The 25,378-nt window shown below is 49.4% G+C and overlaps 1 protein-coding gene across 1 annotated transcript; it reads left to right on the top strand.

The window, feature by feature from the left end:
• Positions 1-714: 714 nt before the first annotated feature.
• Positions 715-23,694, top strand: Rufy4 (RUN and FYVE domain containing 4). Its single transcript, XM_042679338.1, has 12 exons — positions 715-810; positions 2,126-2,231; positions 2,347-2,453; positions 3,692-3,817; positions 4,051-4,157; positions 4,492-4,635; positions 5,415-5,484; positions 7,522-8,097; positions 8,654-8,760; positions 14,115-14,261; positions 22,183-22,299; positions 23,322-23,694. The coding sequence occupies exons 2-12, from the start codon at positions 2,186-2,188 to the stop codon at positions 23,419-23,421; spliced, it is 1,647 nt and encodes a 548-aa protein (XP_042535272.1). The 5' UTR covers positions 715-810; positions 2,126-2,185; the 3' UTR covers positions 23,422-23,694.
• The last annotated feature ends 1,684 nt before the right edge of the window (positions 23,695-25,378 follow it).

Raw genomic sequence — 25,378 nt, 5'->3', positions numbered from 1 at the left:
GGGGCGGGGGGTCGGGGGCGGGGGGGACACAGGCAGGGACGGAGGCACTAGACGAGCGGACTCCTGCGTTCCACGCACAGTCCCCGAGGATCGTGTTTGCGGGTCCCCGACTCCAGATCAGCTCCCAGGCCGGCCCCGCCTCGACGAACGCAGACCCCAGCCTCAAGAAGGGGGGGCGGGTTCACAGCCAGGTGGGAAAACCGAGCCCCCTCCCGCCTGGGCAAGCCCACCTGGCCCTGTCTGGAACCCACCCAGCACTTCGCAAGTTTCACTTCCAGTGGGTACCTGGATGGGGAGGGGAGCGCAGGTGGCCAGCGCCAACGGGGACCCAGCTGCAGGCTGAGTTGGAGAGGGGAGGAGGGGGTACTTGCTGGGACACCCCCTCCCCCATCCTCCTCCCCACTCCCCAGCCTCCCCGGGACAAGTGACAGAGAAAAGCCACCGCAGGAGGAACCTGCGGGCAGCACCTAAGCCTCTCTGCGCCATCTGGTGGCAACAAGCGAAAAAGGCAGGAGCCAGGGTGGAGGGGAAAGGAACGTTGAATTGCCACAATGCTTTATCTCCCACCTCACCATTCAGGAGTTAGGCCACCCAGAGGCCCTAGCCAGATGTGGCTCCCAGAGAAGCCTCATCTCGCTCACCCTGCTGGACGCCCCGCCAGGGCTGGCTCCTCCCCTGCAGGGTGTAGGGAAGTGACTCAGGGCCGGACCACAGGCGCTGGGAAGTGGTGTGCTGGGGGGCCCGCAGTCACTAGGGAAGGACTCAGGCTGCAGAGCTCAGCTCTCCATGCAACTAGCCAGGCCTCCCCAGGTGAGCAGTGGGGGCGGCTTGTGGGCCTGGGAGGTGGGAAGAGGCAGAGTGTAGGGGGATCCCGGAGAGGGCTGAGGGAGAGTTTGAGGGACTCTTAGCTGTTCCTAGATGTGCCGAGGATCTGGGCCTGAAGGGGTGTAGAGAGAGTTGTCAGTGGAGGAATCTAAGACTCGAGAAAGGTGGTGACACACAGGGCTGAGTAGCTAGAGCAGGATGGGACCCAGGCTTCCAGACTCCCAGTCCTGTGCTCCCTGACCCCCACCCACCCTATTACCTTCCTTTCCTTTTTCCTTCCCCTGCACAGACTCACTGTGTTCCTCCCTGCTGCCCACCCCCAAATTCAGACAGGACCCATGTCCTTGACTTCAGACTCAGCCCACTGGCCCTCAGGGGTCTCAATGTCCCTTTCTGAGTTACCAGCACCCTCTGAGAGGAGAGCAGGCTGAGTACCCCCCCCTCCCCGGGAAAGGGTGACAGGATAAAAATCAGGCACCCTGTTCCCCATGCTTGCTAATCCTGCAGCCTCTCCGACCTTCTGCCTCCCTCTCCCAGGGGAACGCACATTTTCCACTCGGCTGGGGTCCTGGAAAGGATGAATGCAGGTCTCCGGGAAATGCCCAGGGGAAGCAGGATGACCTTCCCCTAGCCACCACGGCGATAGCATTCACAGAACCATTCACTTCTAGTGAGGCTGAGAACACAGGCCCTCTGGTCATACAGATCTGAGTTCAAATTCTGGCTTCCCCAACTTATAACTCTGTGCTGTTGCACAGCAGGCTTACCCTCCCTGGGCTCCAGTTCACCTAGAATTAAATGGAGTTAATAAGTTTTTAAAGCTACCACAAGGATGAATGAGAGAGAATGGCAACAAGGTGTCTGGTGCCTAGCACTCAGGAACTGCCTAGTATAAATGGAAGTCCAATAGAGGGAGGCCATACACCGACCTTCAAGAACAAGCTAGGCCAGTGGCCAGTGGCTCACACATGTAATCCTAGCTATTTAGGAGGCTGAGATTTGAGGATCAAGGTTTAAAGCCAACCCTGGCAGGAAAAGTCTATGCAACTCTATATCAAATTAACTGGCAAGATGCCAGATTGGAAGCATCACTCAAATGGTAGAGCACCACTTTCTGTGAACAAAAAAGCCAAGCAAGAATGTAAAGCCCTAGTTTCTGGAGAGAGGGAGAGGGAGAGAGAGAGAGAGAGAGAGAGAGAGAGAGAGAGAGAGAGAGCTGGTTTTCCATCTCATCTGTTAACTTGCTGTGTGATATCCGTCAGCCTAGCTTCCTCTGTAGGCTCTGATTCCTGTACAAAAGGGAGCTGGATATCTTCAGCTCACCTTCTGAGTTCCATGAAGCACATTGCTCAAAGTCCCCATGACAGAAGAGGGGACCAGGTTGAAGATCACCAGGGACCTAAAAGGTGAGCATGCCTGGTACGATTGTTCCAAATTACCTTACGGAAGTGAGGGATGTGGAGCGTACCTCCGGCATGGGCTGGCAGCCTGATACCTGCTGTCTAACCTTCCTCCCTACAGCGGCCGTCTCTGCCATCCTGCAGGGCTATGGGTCCGGGCAGGGGCCAGTGACAGATGCCAGTGCTGAACTGCACAGACTCTGCGGCTGCCTGGAGCTGCTACTGCAGGTGAGACCCTCTCCCACCTCCTCCCCTCCCCCTCTACTAGCCTCTCCCTCCCCCTGGCTACCCAGAAGGCTTTTCAGTTATAGGGAAGAATATTGCTACTCTTGGCACACAGTACACTGTCTCATCTCCTCCAGTCTGTCAGTCCTTCTTCATATCTGACCTCACTCCTAAAGGCTTGCACTGCAGCTGTGGAAGTGAAGGGGGGAGGGGCATACGCTGAGAACAGCGGCCCTGCATTGCAGCTCAGTGCCTGCAAGGCATAGACACCTGCAGATTGGCCTTCATGATACTGCACTATTTCATTTAATCTTCTTTTTTTTTTCTGTTGGTCATGGGCTTGAACTCAGGGCCTGGGTGCTGGTCCCTGAGCTTTTGCGTTCAAGGCTAGCACACTACCACTTTGGGCAACAAGCATCCCTTTTTGTTTTCTGATGGTTAATTGGAGATACGTGTCTCATGGACTTCCCTACCCAAGCTGGCTTTGAACCACTATCCTCAGATCTCAGCCTCCTGAGTAGCTAGGATTACAGGCGTGAGCCACCAGCGCCCAACATTTAATTCTTGTTCTTAACTCCCCTGAAGTTCTCCACAACTTCTCCATACACTCACGCACATACTTCCTATTTCATCTCTACTTCCTTTATACTGTCCTGATCTTCCTGGAGCACACCACGAATGCACCTACCTTAGGCCCTTTGCACTTGCTCCTCCTTTTGCCTGGGTTCTATTGCCCTCAGAAATTTGTATGGCACACGTTCTCCTTTCCTTCAGAGTTGGGAGTTTTGTCTAGCCGCTCTAGTCTACGTGTTCAACGTGTGGCAGACATACAACACACAAACGCACTTGCGTTCCTCTTTCTCCCTTTCTCCACAGTCTCATCCTCACTATCCCACCCCACAGTAGGCTTTTCTTATTTGTTTTGCTCATGGTCTCATTTATTTTGTTCCTGCCAAGACGTAAGCTCCATGAGGTAAGCCTCTTTGCCCATTGCTGTGTCCCTGAGAGCTGAGAATGAGGCCTCCATTGACACAAAGGCTCAGTAAGAGATTCTGAATCAGTGAGCATGCCTGCTAAGACTGAGAAGCACCTTGCTCCTGATCACAACAGTCCTGGAAGAACCCGGTCTGTGTGCAGTGCCCCACTCCTCTCCCATGGCCCACCCTGTGTGCCAGCATGCAAGGCAGATTCCAGAAGGAACTCCACTAATTTTTCCTTTCTTGCATCTTCTTCTGTTCCAGTTTGACCAGAAAGAGCAGAGGAGCCTCCTGGGACCTCGGAAGGACTACTGGGACTTCCTGTGCACCGCCCTGCAGCGGCAGCGAGGGGGCGCAGAGCTGACCCGCCTGGTCTGCTCACAGGACAAGGTACGCAAGCCTCAAGCACACCTGGCACCGGCCCGTGACAAGAATGGCTGGGGCCAGGGACACAGGCCAGCCACCCCCAAGGTCACTTTCTCGCCCACCCTGATCTACTGACCCCCCCACCTGATCCTCAGCTCCCAGGGGCCCCGCCCTCAGCTCTTCTCCGATCACATTCGGCGCTTCACTCCCCGGCCTGATTCCGCCCCTTCTCTTTGGTCCCCTGTGCACCCTGGCAGCTGAAGACTGCTCTGGGCAAAGGCCGAGCCTTCATCCGATGCTGCCTCGCCCGTGGACAGCTGGCCGAGTCCCTGCAGCTCTGCCTCCTGAGCCCAGAATTTTCCAGGTGTGGCTGCCAGGCTCAGCTCATGAGACGCCATCTGACCCTCCCTCTACGGTTGTTGGGGAAAGGACCCTCTCTCTCCCCTAGGATGACTGAACTTTAGGATGGATGGGGTGAGGGTTAGAAGGGAAACTAGGAAGAAAGGGCAGGGGGTTGGGGAGTGGCTTCGTTGGTAGAGCACTAGCCAATGAGTGAAAGTCCTGGAAGTATCCCGGGCCTCCTGCTCTCCACTGGGAAAGGCCCATGTGGTAACAGTAGAGGCTGATTCTTGGGGTGGGAAGGGGTGGGGGTGGGGAGTGGCATCAAATGCCAAAGATGCTGATCACTGCTACCACAGGGAATGGTACGGCCCCCGGAGCCCTCTCTTGTACCCTGAACTCAAAGAAGACATCTTGGACTCTCTCTACACCCTCAATGGGGTGGCCTTCGACTTGGACCTGCAGCGGCCAGACCTAGATGGAGCCTGGCCCATGTTCTCAGAGTAAGTGAGGGCAGCACTGGAAGCCTCCTGTGTACACCTGCTCCCTTTCCCACTCACATGCCAAGCCAGCCCCAAGGTTTCCAGCCCCCCGCCAGCCCTCCTTTCTTCTCCTCCTTTTCTCTCTTTCTCTCCTTCTTCCTGTGTGTGTGTGTGTGTATGTGTGTGTGTGTGTGTGTGTGTGTGTCGCACTGGGATTTGAACTTAGGGCCTCATCCTTGCCAGGCAGCTCCCAACCCTGTTTTGAGTTATTTACTTTTCACAGGTCTCTCACTTTTGCCCAAAGCTAGCCTCAGACCAATATCCTCCTATGTATGACCTCTTATGGAGCTGGGCTCACAGGCACACACCAGTACACCTTGCTGGCCTTGGGCCATGATCCTCTGGAGTAGTTGGGATTACAGGCATGGGCTACCACATGAAACTCTCCCTTCCTTCTAGCCCCCTGGATCTCCAGTGTCGCACTTCTTCAGCCTTCTATTTCTTCAGCATTAATCTAGATTTCCCACGATGCTGTATAGACTATATGGGTAGGCAGTTGGGGGTGCATGGGTGGAGCTGAACAGATAGTGAGATGCTAAGATGAAGTATGGGATGGATGGACGGATGGATAGATGGATGGATGGATGGATGGGCATGGAATGCATGCTGGTGCAGGAATGGGAAGACAGGAAGTGTGGTAGGATGAATGAGTGATGGGAAAGATTGATGTCCCTCTGAGGACCAAGCCCAGCCCATTGCTGGATAGAGATTCAGGGTCCCTCTGCCTCTTTTCCTTTCAGGTCCCGCTGCTCCAATTCCAGCCATACCCAGGGAAGAAGAGCCAGAAAGACTAAAGATTTTCCAAAAGAGGTAATTCTGTCCTGCCTCCACTCTGCATTGCCACTTGCCAATCTAGTTGGGAACCCCAAGTGTCCAGCAGTAACTGGGAAATCCCCCCTGTCCATGCCAAGCCCTACAGGAGAGAGGGAGACAGTGTGCTGGCCAAGGGACTGGGGGTATAAGAAAGAAGGGATTAGCTAGGTGCTCTTGGCTCACGCCTGTAATCCTAGCTACTCAGGAGGCTGAGATCTGAGGATCGTGGTTCAAAGCCAGCCAGGAAAGGAAAGCCCATGAGACTCATCTCCAACAAAACACTAGAAAACCAGAAGTGGTACTGTGGCTCAAGTGGTAGAGGGCTCACCTTGAGCTGAAGAGCTGAGGGACAGCGCCCAATCCCAGAGTTCAAGCCCCACAACCAACAACAACAACAACAAAAGAAGGGATTCACATTCCTAGGATGACTTGGGAGGAGAAGAGCACTGGGGCCGGAGAGGAGGGGTCTTGATGGTCACTTGTGTTCAAGAAACACTAGAGCGATAACCTCTGCTGAGGCCTCTGCATTGGTCAGACCCATTGGCCTAGTTCAGGGAATGACCAAAAAACACTAGATTGCCCAGTTCCTCCTAACACTGTTCTTAGGCAGAGTATTCGCTCCATGCCCTAGAGTAATTGTGACTGTGGATTAGTTGACCCACATGCTGCACAGAGAAAGGCTCCCACATGAAACCAGGTGGTCATCACCATTGTCCCTCAAGTGGCCACCCCAGGCATCAGATGGCTTGCTTACTAGGACCCTGAAGGCTACACAGAAGGCTACACCCATCTGTGGGTCTCACATCTGTGGATTCAACCCCACCATAGACCTGCACTGAACACATCCAGACTAGTTTTCTTTCTTTCTTTCTTTCTTTCTTTCTTTCACATGCGCATAGCAGCCACATGGTACTCGGTATTCTAAGCCATAGAGAGGTGATTGAAAGTATATGAACTTGGGCTGGGAAGGTGGCTCAGTGGTAGAGCGCTTGCCTTGCCTGCCTGAAGCCCTGGGTTCGATTCCTCAGCACCACATAAGCAAAAAGAAAAAAGCCAGAAGTGGTGCTGTCTCTCAAGTGGTAGAGTGCTAGCCTTGAGCTGAAGAGCTGAGGGATAGTGCCCAGGCCCAGAGTTCAGACCCCACTACCAGACCCAAAAAAAAAAAGTATATGAACTATGCAAATCATATAACATTTTATATGAGGAACTTGAGCATCTGTGGATTTTTGGTATCCATGAGGGTCCTGGCACACACACACACACACACACATACACACACAAACAAACACACACACACACACCAGATGCCACTGTAGTGACACAGGCATGGGCCAAGAAACATGGGCACACAGGTGAACTTCCTGAGAGAAATTCTCAGCTGGAGGTCAGTCTGCTTAAGATCCCACCACATTTTGACAAACCAGGTGGTACCCCCATTTGGCAGATGGGAATGCTGACATATGAGGTAAAGTTGAGGAGAAAGGATGAAAAGGGTATGAGGAGCTGGGTGTCATTGGCTCATGCCTGTAATCCTAGCTACTCAGAAGGCTGAGATCTGAGGATCACGGTTCAAAGCCAGCCTAGGCTGGAAAGCCAAGAGACTTTTATTTCCAACACCAGAAAACTGGAACTGGTGCTATATCAAGTGGTAGAGCACTCTCTTTGAGCCGAAGAGCTCGGGGACCGCACCCAGGCCAAGTTCAAGCCCCACAACCAATAATAGCAGCAACAATAAAGGTGGGAGGAACTAAGGGGGAGAGATCGATGCTCAGACCCAGTGAAAGAAGGAATGCAAGCTGGGGCAGGGAGGAAAAGCACAGAGACCCCATTCTATCTGCTCACCAGATCAAGGCGGGGGTCTCAGATCAGTTGGGGCATTACTAATATTATTTCTGGTATGACTGATAAATGTGATTTCCAATGGGAGGCCTGGGGGTCTGAATATGTAGTAAGCCTGTTGGTGCAGGGCCCTGGCCTCTTCTGGTCTCAGGTCCATGAGCTGGTGCTGACTGGACAATGTTGGGCTTCTTACAGATCACATCCGGGAGCCCCCGAGGAGACACCTGTCAGCGAGATGCACCCAGAGAAAACCTATCGCCTGCTCCTTCCAGGTCCCAGCAACACGAGCATTTTCCTTCCTTTTCGGAAAAGAAGAAAGAAGATTCCAGAAGCCTCAGTTCTTCCCAGAACACTGAGGGAAAGGAGCTTCCACTAGACCAGGAGGGAGACCCAGACCCTGGGAAATATCTGGAGAATTTGACAGCCAGTATCCAGCAACAGAGGAAAGGAGGCAAGGAGGCTCAGACAGTAACAAAGATGGAGGCTGAAGGCAAGGAGGTTCTGCTAGGTATAAAGGTTCCAAGAGCAACAGAGGAGGCTCACAGAGGAGAAGCAGAGAAGCATCCTGTCCAGGAGCTGCTGGCCTCCACACCCCAGGAAATGACAGAGGAAGCAGCATCAGAGAACAGGCAGGGGCAGGAGTCCTGTGCCCTTTGGGACCAGGGAACAGAGGGAGGTTCCACCCCAGAGAATCCAGAAGAACAAACAGGATGGACCAGTGTAGCCAGGAGGGAGGAGCACGCAGAGCTGTCTTTACAGGATGTGGTCAAGGTGAGAGACATTGAACTCCATACCTGACTATTCTCTTTCTAACCTCACCCACAGGTGGGTGTCTTCCATGAGAGCCCAGGGGCCATTCTAGTCCACACATCATCAATTTGCATTGGCTCAACCAGGATGGAAAACCGCAGGTCCCCATCTCTTTCCCTGCTGCCTCATCCCAGACCCACTTCATTCATCAGAACTTCCTGCCCCACTGGTCTTCTGGGCCATCACTAGTTTCAAGCTCTGTATCCCTCCTCCTGGCAGGTCTTATTCCAGTATCTAAGTGCTGCTGCTGCTGCAGATGCCACCTAGTCACTCAAAGATAGATGCTTGTCCTGGAGGCCACCCGGACCCTTACAAAGCCTGCCTTCACACTGCTCCCTAGCTGGGGTCTTCCAAGTCCTGGAGTTTGTAACCCGTCCTTCAGGGAGGAGGAAATCATAGCCCCAGGCTCATCCAGTTCCCAGTACCATCCAACCCAGGGGATGATTATCCAGTGGGTTCCAGGGCTGGGGTCTCTACCTCCTTTCTTCAGTATCCTCTTCCCCACTTCCTCCACCAGAGCCTCAGACAGAAGCTCCAGCAGGCTGAGGAGCGGGCCCAGGGCCAGGAGCAGCTTCTGCGAGTATGGGAGGGTGAGAGACAGGCACTCCAGGAACAGCTCAGCAGGTAACCTTGACAACATCAGCTGGGCCCAGGCTGTCCCTCAAGCCAAGCCGGGTCTTTTCAGCACCTGGGATGCTGAGGTCAGTGGATGCTGAGGTTAATGGCATACAGAGCATTGTTCCTGGTCACAAGAGGCTCCTCCTCCTCTCCCTCCTTTATAGCCCTCGGAGAGCTCCCTGCCCCCCTCTCTCCCCACCTTGCTCACCCTTGCCTCCTCCTGCAGCCTCTCATGGCTACTCTGTCTTTTCAGTCTTTTCTGCCGCTTCTCCACCATATCCCCCATCCCTATCTGTCTCCCTCTTTCATTCCCGTTTCCTGTTCTCTGTTACACAAGCTGTCCCTCACCCTCCTGACAATCATAATTGTAGCTGCCATTTTTGTTTTGCACTGGTACTGGGACTTGAACTCAGGGCTGAAGCGCTGTCCCTAGCAGTTTTTGCTCTACCTTTTGAGCCACAGCTTACTTCTGGTTTTCTGGTGGTGAATTGGAGATGAGTCTCATGGACGTTCCTGCCCAGGGTTGGCTTCGAACTATGATCCTTGGATCTCAGGCTCCTGAGTAATTAGAATTAATGGCATGAAACACTGATGTCTAGCCTAAGTTCTCTTTTAACTGAAAAAGGATGTTTATATATCCTTTCAGTTCAATGGTTTTTAGTCTATTCACAGAGCTGTGTAAACATCACCACAATCAATTTTAAAGCATTTTATCAGCCCCTGAAAGAAAGCCTGCACACATTAGCAGTCACTCCCCAGTCTGCTTTGCCTGTTCAAGCTCGCATGTCTGAAAAGCACCATGGAGCTGGATTGTCGGCTACAGGGCTGGACACAGGCAGGCCAGCAATGCTGCAGCCGGGGCAGAAGAGACCAACAAAGGTGTTTGATTTGTTCTGCTGGCAATAGAGGGGGAGCAGTGGCTGCTTTCTGGTTGTGTTTTGAAGCAGAGCTCCCTAAGGGATTGGATATGAGTCTAAGAGAAAAAGAAACATTAAGAATGACTGAGGGTGCTGGGAAGGTGGCTCAGTGGTAGAGCGCTTGCCTTGCATGCATGAGGCCCTGGGTTCGATTCCTCAGCACCACATAAGCAGAAAAAGCCAGAAGTGGTGCTGTGGCTCAAGTGGTAGAGTGCTAGCTTTTAGCTGAAGAGCTGAGGAACAGTGCCCAGGTCCAGAGTTCAGCCCCCACGACTGGGAAAAAAAAAAGAAAAAAAAGAATGACTGAGCCAGGCACCAATGGCTCATGCCTGTAACCCTAGCTACTAAAGAGGCCGAGATATAAGGATCACGGTTTAAAGCCAGGCTTGGCAGAAAAGCCTATGAGGCGTTTATCTCCAATTAACCACCAAAAAAAGCTAGAAGTGAAGCTGTGACTCACATGACAGGATGCCAGACTTGAATGAAAAAGATAAAGGACAGCACCTAGACCCTGAGTTCAAGGCCCAGTACTATCCTCCTCCACACATACACCAATGGCTTTGAGTCAGGTATTAGTGGCTCATGCCTGTAATCCTAGCTACTCAAGAGGCTGAGCTGGGAAGGTAGCTCAGTGGTAGAGCGCTTGCCTTGCATGCCTGAGGCCCTGGGTTCAATTCCTCAGCACCACATAAGCAAAAAGAAAAAATCCAGAAGCGGCTCTGTGGCTCAAGTGGTAGAGCGCTAGCCTTGAGCTGAAGAGCTGAGGGACAGCGACCAGGCCCAGAGTTCAGGCCCACGACTGGACCCCCCCCCCCAAAAAAAAAGAGGCTGAGATCTAAGGATCTCAGTTCGAAGCCAACCTAGGCAGACAAATCTGAGACTCTTACTTTCAACTCATCAGGAAAAAAAATGGAAGTGGAGCTGTGGCTCAAGTTGTAGAACATCAGCTTGAGTGAAAAAGCTAAGGAGCAAGGGGCTGGGAAGTTGGCTCAGTGGTAGAGCGTTTGCCTTGCATGCCTGAGGCCCTGGGTTCAATTCCTCAGCACCACATAAGTAAAAAGAAAAAAGCCGCAAGTGGCACTGTGGTTCAAGAGGTAGAGCACTAGCCTTGAGCTGAAGAGCTGAGGGACAGCGCCCAGGCCCAGAGTTCAGGCCCCACGACCGGACCAAAAAAAAAAAAAAAAAGCTAAGGAACAAAGCCCTGGTCCTGAATCCATGCCTCAGTACTGGCATTTAGAAAAACATCAACTGAGGGTTTTGTTTTGTTTTGTCTTTTTGAGTCAATCACCTGGAAAGCCAGAGGTACCATTCGCCAAGGTGGTCAAGGACATGGGCAGGCTTGTGGGGAAAGCTCAGGAGCTTAGATTTGAACTTGTATTCTGAACTTGCTTACACATCCAAGGATGGCCTCTGGGCAGGATGTTGGCTATGGCGTTCTGGAGGGCCTGCAGGAGGACAATCAGAAAGTTAGCCATGTGCCACAGCTCCTGAGCCTGGGAGAGACAGCGCTGCCCTGGCCCTGGGGCCTAGAACCAAGGGCAGAGCCCACTGCTGAATAAAGGGATCATGGGCATCACCACCAGCCAGGAGAAGGGCCCGAGGCTATCCGTTGTTCCATCTGTATTCATTGACGCTGGCTTTGGGCAGGCAGAGTCCGTACTGCAGTGAAGGGAGCCTGCAAAGTTGATCCTAAAGGACCCGAGAAGACTGACCAGAAGCAACAGACATGCAGAGTCCAGCACTAAGAGATGCAGAAAAGAACATGAAACCGGCAAGGCAGGGGGCGGGGGAGAAGAAGAAGGGACAGGGGATCCAGAGAAAGATCAGCCTCATTCAGAGGTGAGAACCAGGAAGCCATCTCCTAGGAGGTGACATGGGAGTACAAGCCTCAGCTGTGACCAGGCCCGTGTCTAGGGAGGGGCGCTGCAGGCAGGGAGCCAATGACCCAAAGACCAAAGATGCAAAGTTATGCACTGAGCCCCAGCTCGGGAGTGGGAGTGGGTGGGGAGGAGGGCAATTGGTATCCAGGGAGCTAAAAGACTAGACTGAAACCCTGGATCCAAATCCAGATATGGAAGCCTGGAGCAGGGTTTGGAGTGGGGGTAGCTCTTGGATTAATATGGGCATATATGTATGTAGTACTGGGGTTTGAACTCAGGGCCTGGGCACTTGCTAAGAGGCAGGAGGTAGGCAGGCACTCTACCACTTGAGCCATGCCACCAGCCCCCTCCCCCTTTCTTCTCCGCCTCCTTTATCTTCTTCTGCCTTCTCTTCTTTTTCTTCTTTTCTCCTTCTCTTATTCTTTCTTCCTCCCTTTCCTCCTCCTCCTCTTCTTTCTTCTTCTTCTTCTTCTTCTTCTTCTTCTACTTCTTCTCCTCCTCCTCCTCCTCCTTCTCCTTCTTCCTCTTCCTCTTCTTCTTCTTCTTCCTCCTCCTCCTCCTTTTTCTCTTTCTCCTTCTCCCTCTTCCTCTCCCTCTTCCTCTTCCTCTTCTTTTTCTCCTCCTCTCCCCTCCTCCTCCTATTCACGTTGATTTATCCCCAGATTGGCCTCAACTGTGAGCATCCCCTTGTGGCTGGGATGTCGTGCATAAAGTGAGGTGAATAAGGAGATCACAGGATCATACAGCGCCCATCTATTGGTCAGGATGGAGTCTCCTGAATGTTTATGTCAGGACTGGCCTTGAACTGCAAGTCCCCCGGTTTCTACCTCCGAAGTAGCTCAAATTATAGGCTTGAGTCACTATGCTAGGCCTGACATCAGTTTTGAGAAAGATAAACTAAGAATGGGCAGAAGCCTCCATGTGCAGCCCAGGCTAGAGGCAGAGGCCAGCTGACCCTGCAGACGGCAGGCCCCAGGGCAGAGCAGCATGGGGCTATTGGGAAAATGGACTTGGTTGGTTTTGTTTTTAATTTCTTGAGACAGGGTCATGCTGTATGGCCCAGACTGATCTTGAACTTAACAATCCTCTTGCCTCAGCTTCTCCATGCTGAGATTACAGGTGTACCTGGGTATACTGGCCTCTGAAAATGGAATGGGAATTGAGCTAGAAGTCTGATACACCATGACTTCCTGGCTAAGGGCCACAGGACAGCACCTCCTTTCCCTGGGCTGAACGCCTCGATTTCTGAAAGGGGACAGTAAGAATCTCTCAGGTTTCTCCTTACAGCTCGGGGCTCTGTGGGGCCATCTTCCCAAGATGGTGGGTTTCCTCTGCCCTCTCCATGAGACTCTGAAGCCAAGGAGGAGCTCAGAAGGCAGCAGGACCTGGTCCAGGCCCTGAAGTAAACAAAGAGATCCTCTGGAGTGGGGATTGAGCTGACACACTGACTCCCGCAGTCTGTGATGGTTCCTGGTGACCAGCCGAGGCTCTCAGGCGCTGCCCCTCTCTCTAGCCTGCTGGGCCCCAGGGCTATGCATAGAGGAACACATGGAGAGACTAGACAAGTTTATAGCTACACAGACCCACGTCCATATTTCTGCTCCCTCCACTTGTCAAGTTATGTGACTCCATGAGTGGCACACGCTCCCTGAGGATTCAGTTTCTTTCTGTCTTATAAATTTACTTTCAGGGGCTGGGAAGGTGGCTCAGTGGTAGAGCGCTTGCCTTGCATGCCTGAGGCCCTGGGTTCGATTCCTCAGCACCACATAAGCAAAAAGAAAAAAGCCAGAAGTGGCACTATGGCTCAAGTGGTAGAGCGCTAGCCTTGAGCTGAAGAGCTGAGGGACAACGCCCAGGCCGAGTTCAGGCCCCACGACCGGACCCAAAAAAAAACATTTTTTTTACATTCAAACTACATATCTCATAGCAGTGTGAAAATTAAATGAAACAAAGCTATAGGAGCCACACTTAGCACCTGGCATGTAGTAGGCATTTAAGAAACTTCTGTTCCTTCTGTGTCTGCTCCTTGCTAGTACAAGGCCTTGAGTTTAAACCCTAATACAGAAAAAAAAAAAAAAAAGAAAGAAAAGAAAAGAAAAAAGAAAAAGAATGGAATGGAAAAGTTAAAGGAAAGAAAGAAGAAATACTGGCAAGCGCCCTCTACAGGAGCACTCAAAGTCAGGCCCTGATTTCATTTCTCTAACTGATGGCTCAGGAGCCTTAAATGCCAGACACACAGTGTTCTGCCTGTACATGCATGCTGTGTGATGCATGTAGCGTGTGTTGTGTGTGGTGGGGGTATGCGTGGTGTATATGGAGTGTGTATGGATGGTGTATGTGTGTAATGCCAAGGGTGTGTGATATGTGTGCCATGCATGTATGTAGTGTAGGCTGTGTGTTATATGTATGGCATGTAGGGCACATGTGTGTGGTTCGTGTGTTTGTTTGTTTAACTACAGGGCACTACAGGCTCCTCCCAGCTCCCTGTGGGACAGAGGCTCTTGCCTAGCTGGGTCCTACCTGCTAAATTCTTTCCCTGGGAACCGTCTCCCTCTGTGCCCAGGTGTCAGGGAGAGAACGCGCAGCTGCAGGTGGAGCTGGAACAGAAGCAACGGGAGGCTGAGAGGAGGGACGCCATGTATGAAGAGGAGCTCAGAGGGCAGCGGGACCTGGTCCAGACCATGAAGAAGAGAGTTCTGGAATTGATTCAGTAAGGATGGGGACAGTGGGACCTCAGAGACGAGGAGGAGGTAGTAAGGGAGATGAAAATCCTACCTCACTCACAATTCCCACTGAAATCTTCTAGATCTTTCATCTATTCTAACTCATTTCCTTCTTGCAGCCACCCCTTGCTGTTACCCCCATTTTATAGATAAGAGAACAGAGGGGCAGAGGGATGACTTGGTCACAGAGGACACCCACCATATAAACTGCAGAATCCTCTGACAATGGCATGAGCCCCAACCCGTCTCTCCTCCACTCACACCTCTCATGGGGTTAGGAGGGATGGGAACTCCCAGCAGAGGACTTGAGAGGAAGAGAGGGAAAACATGGGAAAACCCACCTGTCCACTGGGCTTCCTTAGGCCCTGAGCCTGTGGGCCTGCCCTGGACCACCTGCCCTCAGTGTCAGAGTCTGGACTTAGGCTCAGTTCCAGTCACTAAATAATGTAAGGAAGGACCTTCTTCAAGTTATTAATATCCATTGGTGAGACGGAAGGAGATATAAAAAGTTAACTACCAGCCAGGCGCTGGTGGCTCATTCCTGTAATCCTAGCTACTCAGGAGGCTGAGCCAACCTGGGAAGATTTTTACCTCCAGTTAACTATCAAAAAAGCCAGAAGTGGAGCTGTGGCTCACGTGGTAGAGTGCTAGTCTTGAGCACAAAAACTTAGCACTTAGGCCCTGAGTTCAAGCCCTAGGACCAGCACCAAAAAAAAAAAAAAAGTTAACTACCTCACAAAAGAATTTAAACTAACAATAAAAGACATACCTGTGTGATTGTTAAGGAAAAACAGAAGATTAAATAGAAAGTATAGCAAAAAAAATTCTATACCCTCAAAGATTAAGGTGAAAGTTAGCCTTGGTAGCAAGGTCAGAGTTGTCTAAGTCTTATTTCCCATTCAAAGAAAATGTACTAGCTCATCTGGAGAGCTAACTGTTCTTCCTATACTAAAGAAAAGGCCCTCATGGGCTGGGAATGTGGCTTAGTGGTAGAGTGCGTGCCTAGCATGCATGAAGCCCTGGGTTCGATTCCTCAGTACCACATACACAGAAAAAGCTGGAAGTGGCACTGTAGCTCAAGTGGTAGAGTACTAGCCTTGAGCAAAAGAAGCTCAGGGACAGTGTCAGGCCCTGAGTTCAAGCCCCAGGACTGGCAAAGAAGGAAGGAAAGGAGGGAGGGAGGGAGGGAGGGAGGGAGGAAGGAAAGGTCCTCAGGTAGGAACCCCAGGCTATCAATACAATGTCCCTAGCAGAAGCTTTATGGAAGATAATGACCCTAAGTGGGGGGGAAATTTTTGTACAAATAAGGCACAGACATGGGCACTGACTCAAGTCAAGACAGTAGACTGACTACACACCATCTATTCTTCATTCTGAGCTCTCACTAAATGACTGTAAAACAGTAAAATTTACAGCAGATTTTAAAAACAAGGTCTAGGAGTTCCCCCATAGATGAAAGCTTTCAGCGCTTTTCCCAGAGCTAGAAAATGGATGGATTGAAGTAGAGGTGTAGCCTAAGTGGCCAGCCTTGAGCGAAAAAGCCAAGTAAGAGCATAAGGCCCTGGATAGATAAGGGGATACCATATGAAGCCCAGGTTAGGCCTCCACGACCCAGAGATCCCAGGACACAATGGGGAAGGAGATCAGAAATAAAGGAATTAGCAAGGGGACTCTACATCCCTGCCTCTCGGCCTGCAGAATATCCCACCAGGCCCTGTCTCTCAGGCAAATTAAGAAAGTTTAGAAGTCCTAAGAAAAAAGCTAATTTTCCCTGGCACCAGGGGATCTGGTATGCCAGGTTGCTCCTTGCCTTGTACACTCAAAAGCAAAGCACATAAGGCCACATAAGGTCCTTAAAATCATTTAGTAAATGATAGGATAGACAAGTAGTCTTTTCATGGGCTACCCATGGGCCATCTGCCTGGATTGATAATTTTGTATGGCCTGCAAATAATGTTAAAAATTTCCAAATGGCTTCTGCCCACCCCCCTCAAAAGGAAAAGATTCTCCATCCCTGTTCTAAAGGAAACCCACTTGTCAACCATCCCTGTCCACTGCTCAGAGCTCCCCGCAGCTACACCTGCCTCTTACACATGAAATGGCAACCGAGGATCCCAGATATTTGGGAAGAGTCTAGAACATAAAGGGGAGAGATGGGGAGAAACAAAGCCAACAATAACAAATACATCTCTCATAAACCAAGGTGCTGTGAAATCAACTGTAAAAAGATGAGAAACCATTCTGAATGTTTTAAAACTACACATGATTGCTAGCCAGATGGGGTAGCACACATTTGTAATCCTAGCCCTTGGGAGGCAGAGACAGCAGGACCTTGAGTTCAAGGCCAGCAAAGGCTGCTTAGTGAGACATAGTCTCAGAAGAAATATATGATTGCTGGGTTAGTATGTCGGGGGAGGGGTGCTGGTGAAAGGATTTGAATTCAGAACCTTATGCTCTTGCTTAGCTTTTTCACTCAAGCCTGAGGCTCTACCACTTGAGCTTTTAGTGGTTAATCAGAGATAGGAATCTCATGGATTTATCTGCAGGAGCTGGCTTTGAACCTGGATCCTCAGATCACAGCCTCCTGAAGAGTTAAGATTGCAGGTGTAAACCATGAGTGCCTGGCAGATTACTGAATTATTTTTAATTCACTGAAAAGATTGGAAGAGACAGTGAAACAGTCTCTCAGAAAGGAGACTAAAATGCACAGAGAGATGGAACTCATGAGAGAGAGAGAAAGAGAGGGAGAGAGAGAGAGAGGCATAACAGCAGACATTCCCTCAAAAAGGAGAGAATAAAATCAAGGAGATTATCAAAAATAGGACAGAATTACCAGATGGAAATAGATGGGCATAGATTCTCAGACTTAAAAGATTCTACTAAATGAGCCAGGCATTGATGGCTCACCCCTGTAATCATAGCTAGTCAGAAGAATTAAGGTTCAAAACTAGCCTGGGCAGAAAAGTCCATTAGACTCTTATCTCCAATTAACTAGAAAAAAAGAAAAAAAAAGCTGGAAGCAGAGCTGTCGCTCAACTACTAGACTGCGGTCTTTCAGCAGAGAAAGCAAAGTGAGAATAAGAGATCCTGAGTTCAAGCCCAGTACTGGTACAAAAATAAAAAATTAAAAAGAAACAATATAATGAATGAAAAACAAAAACTTGGATATAGCATTGTAAAATTTCAGTAAAACCAAGACAAAGAGAATACTTTCAAATGATCCAGAGGCAAACACAAATAACCTATAAAAGAACTGAATACATGTCAAGAGTCCATGATGTAACTTTGTATTTTCAAGTTCTGAAAAAGATTGACCTTTTTTTTTTACTTTTTGTCAGTTGTGGGGCCTGAACTCTGTTCCTGGGTGCTGTCCCTCAGCTTTTCAGCTCAAGTTAGCGCTCTACCATTTGAGCCACAGCACCACTTTCAGCTTTTTCTGCTTATGTGGTGCTGAGAATTCAAACCCAGGGCCTCATGTATGCAAGGCAAGCACTCTACCACTGAGCCACCTTCCCAGCCCCACCAGAAAGATTGACTTTTGCCCCCAGAATTCTGTGTCCATTCGAGCTATGAAGTAAGGGAGATGATGGAGGAGAAAGACACTTATCAGACAGACAAGTCTCCTAAAACTTACCTCCCACACTGTCTTTTTCAAGAAGTTAGTTGAGGATGTGCTCCAGAGAAACAAGGAAGTAAACCAAGAAAGGAGAAGATGTGGAATCGAGGAAACAATAGTTCTTCCTAGGAGAGGAAAAGAGGGAATTCCCAAGTTGTCATGTGGGCAGCAAGCCCAGGGAGTGGTCAGTCCAGATTGTAACAGAGGTATCTGGGGCCTAAAAAGGAGGTAGCTGGGGAGAAGGAAAATCAAGAGAATACCCATTAGGATGAGGAATTTGGAGGAAATTAATATGTTAAAGGCAGTTAATTTGAAGAATAAAACTAAGGACCTCCAGGAAAACAAAGCTTTTCAAGAAGAGATCTATTATGAAACACAACAATCTTCTTTGGGAAGATTCTTCCTTCCTCTCAGTGGATTTATAGCCCCATTTTCAGTTCCTCTATTGGTTGCCACTGTCATTTTACAGAATCTACTCATGTATTTCATATTCTATTAATTATGGGCAATAATCTATGACGGTCATTCTGTAATGTAATGTTGCCAGCATCCTTTCCTTTGAGCTCTACTTTTCCTCACCTTCAATTCCTGAAGCATCCAATATAGCACACACACACACACTTCCACTGGTTTTCTTTTCTTTATGCCAATCCTGGGCTTGAACTCAGGGCCTGGGTGCAGTGCCTGAGCTTCTTTTGCTCAAGGCTAGATGTTAGAAGTCTCAACCCGATAAAGTACACCACACATGTCTGAGAAGGGAGGAAAAATTTAATGCCAGGGAAATTGACAGGCTGACTCCATCAAGTCATAGAGCAGCAGATGCTGTTAAGATGGGGAGGATAGTTATAGGGGAGCAGACTTGCAAGAATGTGGGAGTGGAAAACTATGTGGTGAGGACAGAAGGCAAGTTTTGGGAGAAGGAGGCAGTGTTAACAGTAGTGGCCAGGCCAGGCCCGGTCAGGGTCAGGGTGACCCTGAGATACAGGCAGCGAGGCAGAACTTGGGCTGTCGGAATGTCAACCCACACAGGATGACTTCATCCCAGCCAACACTAGCACTCTACCACTTGAGCCACAGTGCCATTTCCGACTTTTTCTGTTTATATGGTACTAAGGAATTGAACCAAGGGCTTCATGCATGCTAGGCAAGCACTCTACCACTAAGCCACATTCTCAGCACTCCACTGGTTTTATTCTTTGTGGTGGTGGATATTGAACCCAGGACCTGGTACTTGTTAAGTAAGAGCTGTACCACTAAGTTACACCACAGCCACTTGTTTTTGTCAGTGTTAAGATCGACCTAAAGACAAAGCATAGAGGATAATTAGAATTGGAGACACAAAACATAAATATTACTACCTTAACAATACCAACTATGGAAGAGTTCAGTGGTCATGGAAATGATCAGTATTTATGCTGTATAATGTACCAGCTACTCATCACATGTTGAGATTGAGCACTTCAAATATGGAGCTGAAAAAGAAGCTCAGGACAGTGTCTAGGCCCTGAGTTCAAGCCCCAGGACTAGCAAAAAGAAAAAGAAAAGGAATATGGAGCTGAGCAGGACACTGGTAGCTCATGCCTGTAATACTAACTACTCAGGAAGCTGAGGGTTCAAGCCAGCCTTGGCATATAAATCCAAGAGATGCTGGTGGCTCATACCTGCAATCATAGCTACTCAGGAGGCTAAGATCTGAGGATTGTGGTTTGAAGCCAGCCTGGGCAGGAAAGTCCATGAGCTTTTTATTTCCAATTAACCAAGAAGCCAAAAGTAGAGCTGTGGTTCAAGTAGTAGAACACCAGTCTTAACAGAAATAGTTAAGTAACAGTTCCTAGACCTGAGTTCGAGCCCCAATACACACATACACTCACACACACACACACACACACACACACACCACACACCACACACACACACCACACACACACACTCACAAATCCAAGAAACTCCTTTCCAGTTAAACAACAAAAAGCTGGAAGTGTGACCTAAGTGATAAAGCACCATCCCTGAGCAAAAAAAAAGCGATGAAAAAAATGTAAGGCCCTGAGTTCAAGCCTCAATACTGGCAAAGAAAAGGGGGGGGGGGGAATGAAGGAAGGGAGAGAAGGAAGGAAGGGAGAGAAGGAAGGGAGAGAAGGAAGGAAGGGAGGGAAGGAAGGAAGGAAGGAAAGAAGATATGGACTCAGTACAACTGAGGGATTTTGTTTGTAATAGCTTAAACACATGGCTAGTAGCAATCGTATTGTATGCTTGAAGAATGGATAACAAAGCCAGGTACCAGTGGCTCACATCTGTAGTCCTAGCTACTAAGGAAGCTGAAATCTGAGGATCTCGGTTCAAAGCCAGCCTGGGCAGGAAAGTCCATGAAATTTTCATCTCCAAAAAAACCACCAGAAAACCAGAAGTGGCGCTGTGGCTTAAGTGGTAGCTAGCCTTGAGCTGAAGAGCTGAGAGACAGCGCTCAGGCCCAGGGTTTAAGCCCCAAGACCAACAGGAAAAAAAAATGGATGACAAGGAAGAGAGGTAAGGAGCTGAAGGGAAATACAGAACAAGAGTCATTAAGATTATTGCCCATAAGTGAATAAAACAAGAAATATATGAGTTTATCCTGTTATTATGACTGTAACCAATAGGGGAACAAAAATAGGGATATAACTACCTTAGACAGAAAGAAGAGAAGCTTATGAATATTTATTTTATTGTTAATTGTATTTATGTTTATTGTTAATAAATAAGCTAAATGTTCTGCTGCCAAGGGAAGAAGCTCCACAGAAATAATTCTCTACTGAAGGAAGGATATGAGTGTGTGTACTTACATATGGAAATAATGTCAAGGGGGAAAAATCCCAGTAAAAAATGGTTTACCACTAAAAACAGGAAGATAAAAGAGAGGGTCTCAGGCAGGCACCAGCGGCTCACGCCTGTAATCCTAGCTACTCAGGAGGCTGAGATCTGAGGATCACAGTTCAAAGCCAGCCCAGCAGGAAAGTCCATGAAACTCTTATCTCCAGTAAACCACCAGAAAACCAGAAGTGGCGCTGTAGCTCAAGTGGTAGAGCACTAGCCTTGAGCTCTAGAGCTGAAGGACAGTGCTCAGGCCCAGAGTTCAAGCCCCCACAACCGACCAAAAAAGAGAGAGAGAGAGAGGGTGTCTCTGCTCAAAGCCCTGCACTATTTGATTTTTAAATCTTGCATATTTGTTATTTTGACAAAAATTTAAAACAACTCATATTTCTAAATATCCTTAGAAAAACAGGAGAAAATACTTTTTTTTTTGGGTCCGGTCGTGGGGCCTGAAATCTGGTCCTGGGCGCTGTCCCTCAGCTCTTCAGCTCAAGGCTAGTGCTCTACCACTTGAGCCACAGCGCCACTTCCGGCTTTTTTTTTTTCTTTTTGCTTATGTGGTGCTGAGGAATCTAACCCAGGGCCTCATGCGTGCAAGGCAAGCGCTCTACCACTGAGCCACCTTCCCAGCCCCGAGAAAATACTTTTTTAAGGGCACAGACAAACAAATAAAAGATAATAGCCTAATCAGAAGTTGGTAGCTCACACCTGTAATCCTGGCAATCAAGAGGCTGAGTTCTGAAGGCTCAAAGCCAGCCCAGGCAGAAAAGTCCATGAGAATCTTTTCTTTGATTCACTGGCAAAAAGCTGGAAGAGAAGGTGTGTCTCCAGTGGTATAGCATCAGCCTTGAGTGAAAAAGCCAAGCAAGGGGCTGGGAAGGTAGCTCAGTGGTAGAGCGCTTGCCTTGCATGCCTGAGGCCCTGGGTTCGATTCCTCAGCACCACATAAGCAAAAAGAAAAAAGCCGGAAGTGGTGCTGTGGCTCAAGTGGTAGAGCATTAGCCCTGAGCTGAAGAGCTGAGGGACAGCGCCCAGGTCCAGAATTCAGGCTCCACGACCGGACCCAAAAAAAAAAAAAAAAAAAGCCAAGCAAGACAGCATAGGCCCTGAGTTTAAGTCCCAGTATCAGCAAACAATAAAAAACAAGCCTTACACATTCTAAGGCACCTGAAAAAGAACCAGGGAATTACCTTTTATGACCTTGGGGAAGGTGAAGCTCTGTTGACTGGGGGAGGCTGGTTGGGAATCACCATAAAGTACTAACTGATCTTTCATGTGTGTCCTTCTCCATGTCTGTGCCTGTGTCTTCCTGCCCTTCTGTCCTTGTTTCCGTCACGTATTTGTCTCTGAATGTCTCTGTGTGTCTCCCTCCTTTACCCTCTTTCCACCCATTTCTATCCCTCGTTTGGATCCCCTCCCTCTCCCCCTTTGCTTCCCCCATCCATCAGCGAGAAGGACCAGCAGTGGCAGAGGCTCCAGCAGCCCTCCATGGCTGCCTTGGGCCCAGGGTGCTGCGTGGGCTGCAGCAAGGTCTTCGGCCGTCTGTCTCGGCGCTATCCATGCAGGTAATGGGAAGGCACAGACTTGCACCTCTGGCATGACTCTTACTCCCTGCCTGTCCCAGGGAAGGAAGGAAAGAGAGACCTGGGCACTTAAAGCAGGCCACTGAAACCTGGCCACTTATCTCACTCCATCCGCCTTCCAAAACTAAGGAGAGTTATGAAGAACAGTGGGAAGGGCCAGAGGAGGGCATCCTGCAAGGTGGGATGTATAACCTGCTGGGCTCACCAGGAAGAGGGATACTACACAGAGGGACACCTTCCCAGGACTTCACAGGAACAGGACATACAGGAGATGTGGGGAGATTAAGCCAATAGGAGGCCTTGCCATGTGGAGTTAGAAGTTCTAGGGGGCTGGCTGTCAAGATACCCGTTTGGGTTTTTTTGTTTTTGTTTCTGTTGTTTTGTTGGGTGTGGGGCCTGAACTCTGGGCCTGAGCACTGTCCCTCAGCTCTTCAGCTCAAGGCTAGCACTCTACCACTTGAGCCACAGCACTACTTCCAGTTTTTTCTGTTTATGTGATGCTGAGGAATCAAACCCAGGGCCTCATGCATCCAAGGAAAGCACTCTACCACTGAGCCACTTTCCCAGCCCCTCAAGATACCCTTTTGATGCCAGGCACTGGTGGCTCACACCTGTAATCCTAGCAACTCAGGAAGCTGAGATCTGAGGGTCACAATTCAAATACAGCCTGGTCAGGAAGGTCTGTGAGACTCTTATCTTCAATTAACTGCCAAAAGAAACACACACACACAAAAAAAAAAACAGAAGTAGAGCTTTGGCCCAAGTGGTAGAGCCTTGAACACAAAAGCTCAGGGACAGCACCCAGGCCCTGAGTTCAAATCCTAGGACTGGCACATACACATACAAAAAAAAAAGACACCCTTTAGGAAAGTTTCTGTGACAGACCAAAGGAGATGAGAAGTCAAAGATGAGTCAAAGATGCTAGAACTCTTGACCCCCAGTGTATACTCAGGAGCTATACCAGCCACAGGGCTCACCCCACACTCCCTTCTGTCTGTCTCCAGGCTCTGCGGGGGTCTGGTGTGCCATGCCTGCTCAGCAGATTACAAGAAAAGAGAGCGATGTTGCCCAGTCTGTGCCCAGGGAAGAGCCCAAGTTACCTGAGCAAGTCCACAAGACAGGCCATGACCAGGAACTCACCCCATCTGATCCACTCCCTTCCCTCTCTCTGTCTAGCCTTCTAGAACTGATGAGCAAGGCACTAGCACAGAGGGGTGGAGTGGAGGAAGGCAGCTGGCAGTAGCAGATAATTTTAGCCTATAACCCTCGTGACGGAGGAGGTGAATGGGATGTGCCCTCAGCTCTTAGAACGTCACCGCTACTGTGAGTGAGTTGAGTTCCAACCTCTGTAAAATCCCTAGAGGCTCAGCCAGTCCATGACCACAAATAAAGAGCCCAGGGCCCAGCTGTTTCTCCTCCCTGCTCTACCAGCTACAGTGTGGGTTCTTTAAGAGCTCCCTGTCTAATGAGCTTCAGGAATCTGCGTCTGCTTTATTTCATTTTATTGGCATCAGATTTCTGCTATTGATAGATAATAAACATTCCCTGAAGTGGTTGAGTTTTGACTTTAATACACACCTGTAAAACCCTTACCATATTCACATACATATCCATCAGCCCCTAAGTTTCCTCATGCCCCTCCCCTTGCCATTCCTCATCCCTCCATGCCCAGGCAACCACTTCCCCTGCTTCCTGTCACCACAAGCGAGTATGCATTTTCTAGAATTCTATGCATATCAACTCATTCAGTACACGATCATCTGCCAGCCTCCACTCAGCACAATTATTCTGAGATTTGTCCAGGTTGTTGCGTGTGACAATAGTTCTTGTTTTTGTGGCTGAGTAATATTCCACTGAGTAGATTTTATTTTTGTTTTTTGTTTTTTTGTTTATTTGTTTTTGTCGGCCGTGGGGCTTGAACTCTGGGCCTGGGCACTGTCCCTCAGTTCTTCAGTCAAGGCAAGCGCTCTACCGCTTGAGCCACAGCACCACTTCCGGTTTTCTAGTGGTTTATTGGAGATCAGTCTCAAGGACTTTCCTGCCCAGGCTGGCTTTGAACCGTGATCCTCAGATCTCAGCCTCCTGAGTAGCTAGGATTACAGCCGTGAGCCACCAGCACCCGGCAGTAGATTCATTTATATGATCATCTGTCCCTTCATATGTGAGTGGTTTCCATTTTGGAACTATTACAAATAAATTTCCTCTGAGCATTTTTTTGCCAGTCTTTGTACTCTTGTTTTCCCAGGGCACAGGTATTACAAAATATTTTTTTAATGCAGGGTTGGTCAAATTGGAAGATTTAGAAACCATGGAAGCAGAGCCCATGGGTGCAAAGATACAGAAATACAGTTGGCTAACTGTATTTTCTGAAGATATTATATACACCCTCAAGTGTAGGAGAATCCCAGTTGCTCCCCAATGCATCAGCTTTGATGGGAGGAACAGGCATGGGACTCTCTGTCTTTCCTTTTTTACCCCATGATCGTCACTTGACCCCCGTACAATCATTTCTCTGCACAGTCCAAGAAAAGAGAAATTGTGCATCATTCACTGGGCACCTAATTGTGTACTTCTGAAAAACCTGTTTCAGATGAAATGTAGGCCAAGCACTCACACCTAGAATCCTAGCTACTCAGGAGGCTGAGATCCGAGGGTTGTGGTTTGAAGACAGTGCAGGTAGGAAAGCCTACAAAATTCTTCTGTCCAATTAACCATCTCAAAATTGGAAGGAGAGCTGTGGTTCAAGTGGGAGAGCACCAGCCTTGAATTGAAAAGGTCAGGGACAGCACCCAGGCCCTGGGTTCAAGACCCAGGACCAGAAGGAAGAGAGGGAGGAGGAGGAGGAGCAAGTAGAAGAGGAGAAGGAAGAAGAGAAGGAGAAAGAGAAGGAGGAGGAGGAAGAAGAAGAGGAGAAGGAGGAGGAGGAGAAGGAAAAGAAGGAGGAGAATGAGAAAGAGGAGGAGACAGAGGAGGAGGAGAAGGTAAAAGAGGAGGAGGAGACGGAAGAGAAAGAGGAGGAGAAGGAGGAAGAGGATGAGGAGAAGGAGCAGGAGGTGGAGGT

Source organism: Dipodomys spectabilis, unplaced genomic scaffold (assembly GCF_019054845.1).
Source record: "Dipodomys spectabilis isolate Male_0828 unplaced genomic scaffold, ASM1905484v1 ptg000051l, whole genome shotgun sequence".
NCBI classification, from domain to species: domain Eukaryota; kingdom Metazoa; phylum Chordata; class Mammalia; order Rodentia; family Heteromyidae; genus Dipodomys; species Dipodomys spectabilis.
Note: the sequence above shows the minus strand (reverse complement) of the source record. Positions and strands in the feature narration are given on the sequence as shown.

Excerpts from the sequence above, each read along its gene's own strand:
- Rufy4 (XM_042679338.1), top strand. The coding sequence starts at position 2,186 with ATGACAGAAGAGGGGACCAGGTTGAAGATCACCAGGGACCTAAAAG. Across the intron at positions 2,232-2,346 it reads GATCACCAGGGACCTAAAAG|CGGCCGTCTCTGCCATCCTG; the intron begins GTGAGCATGCCT and ends TCCTCCCTACAG. Across the intron at positions 4,636-5,414 it reads GCCTGGCCCATGTTCTCAGA|GTCCCGCTGCTCCAATTCCA; the intron begins GTAAGTGAGGGC and ends TTTTCCTTTCAG.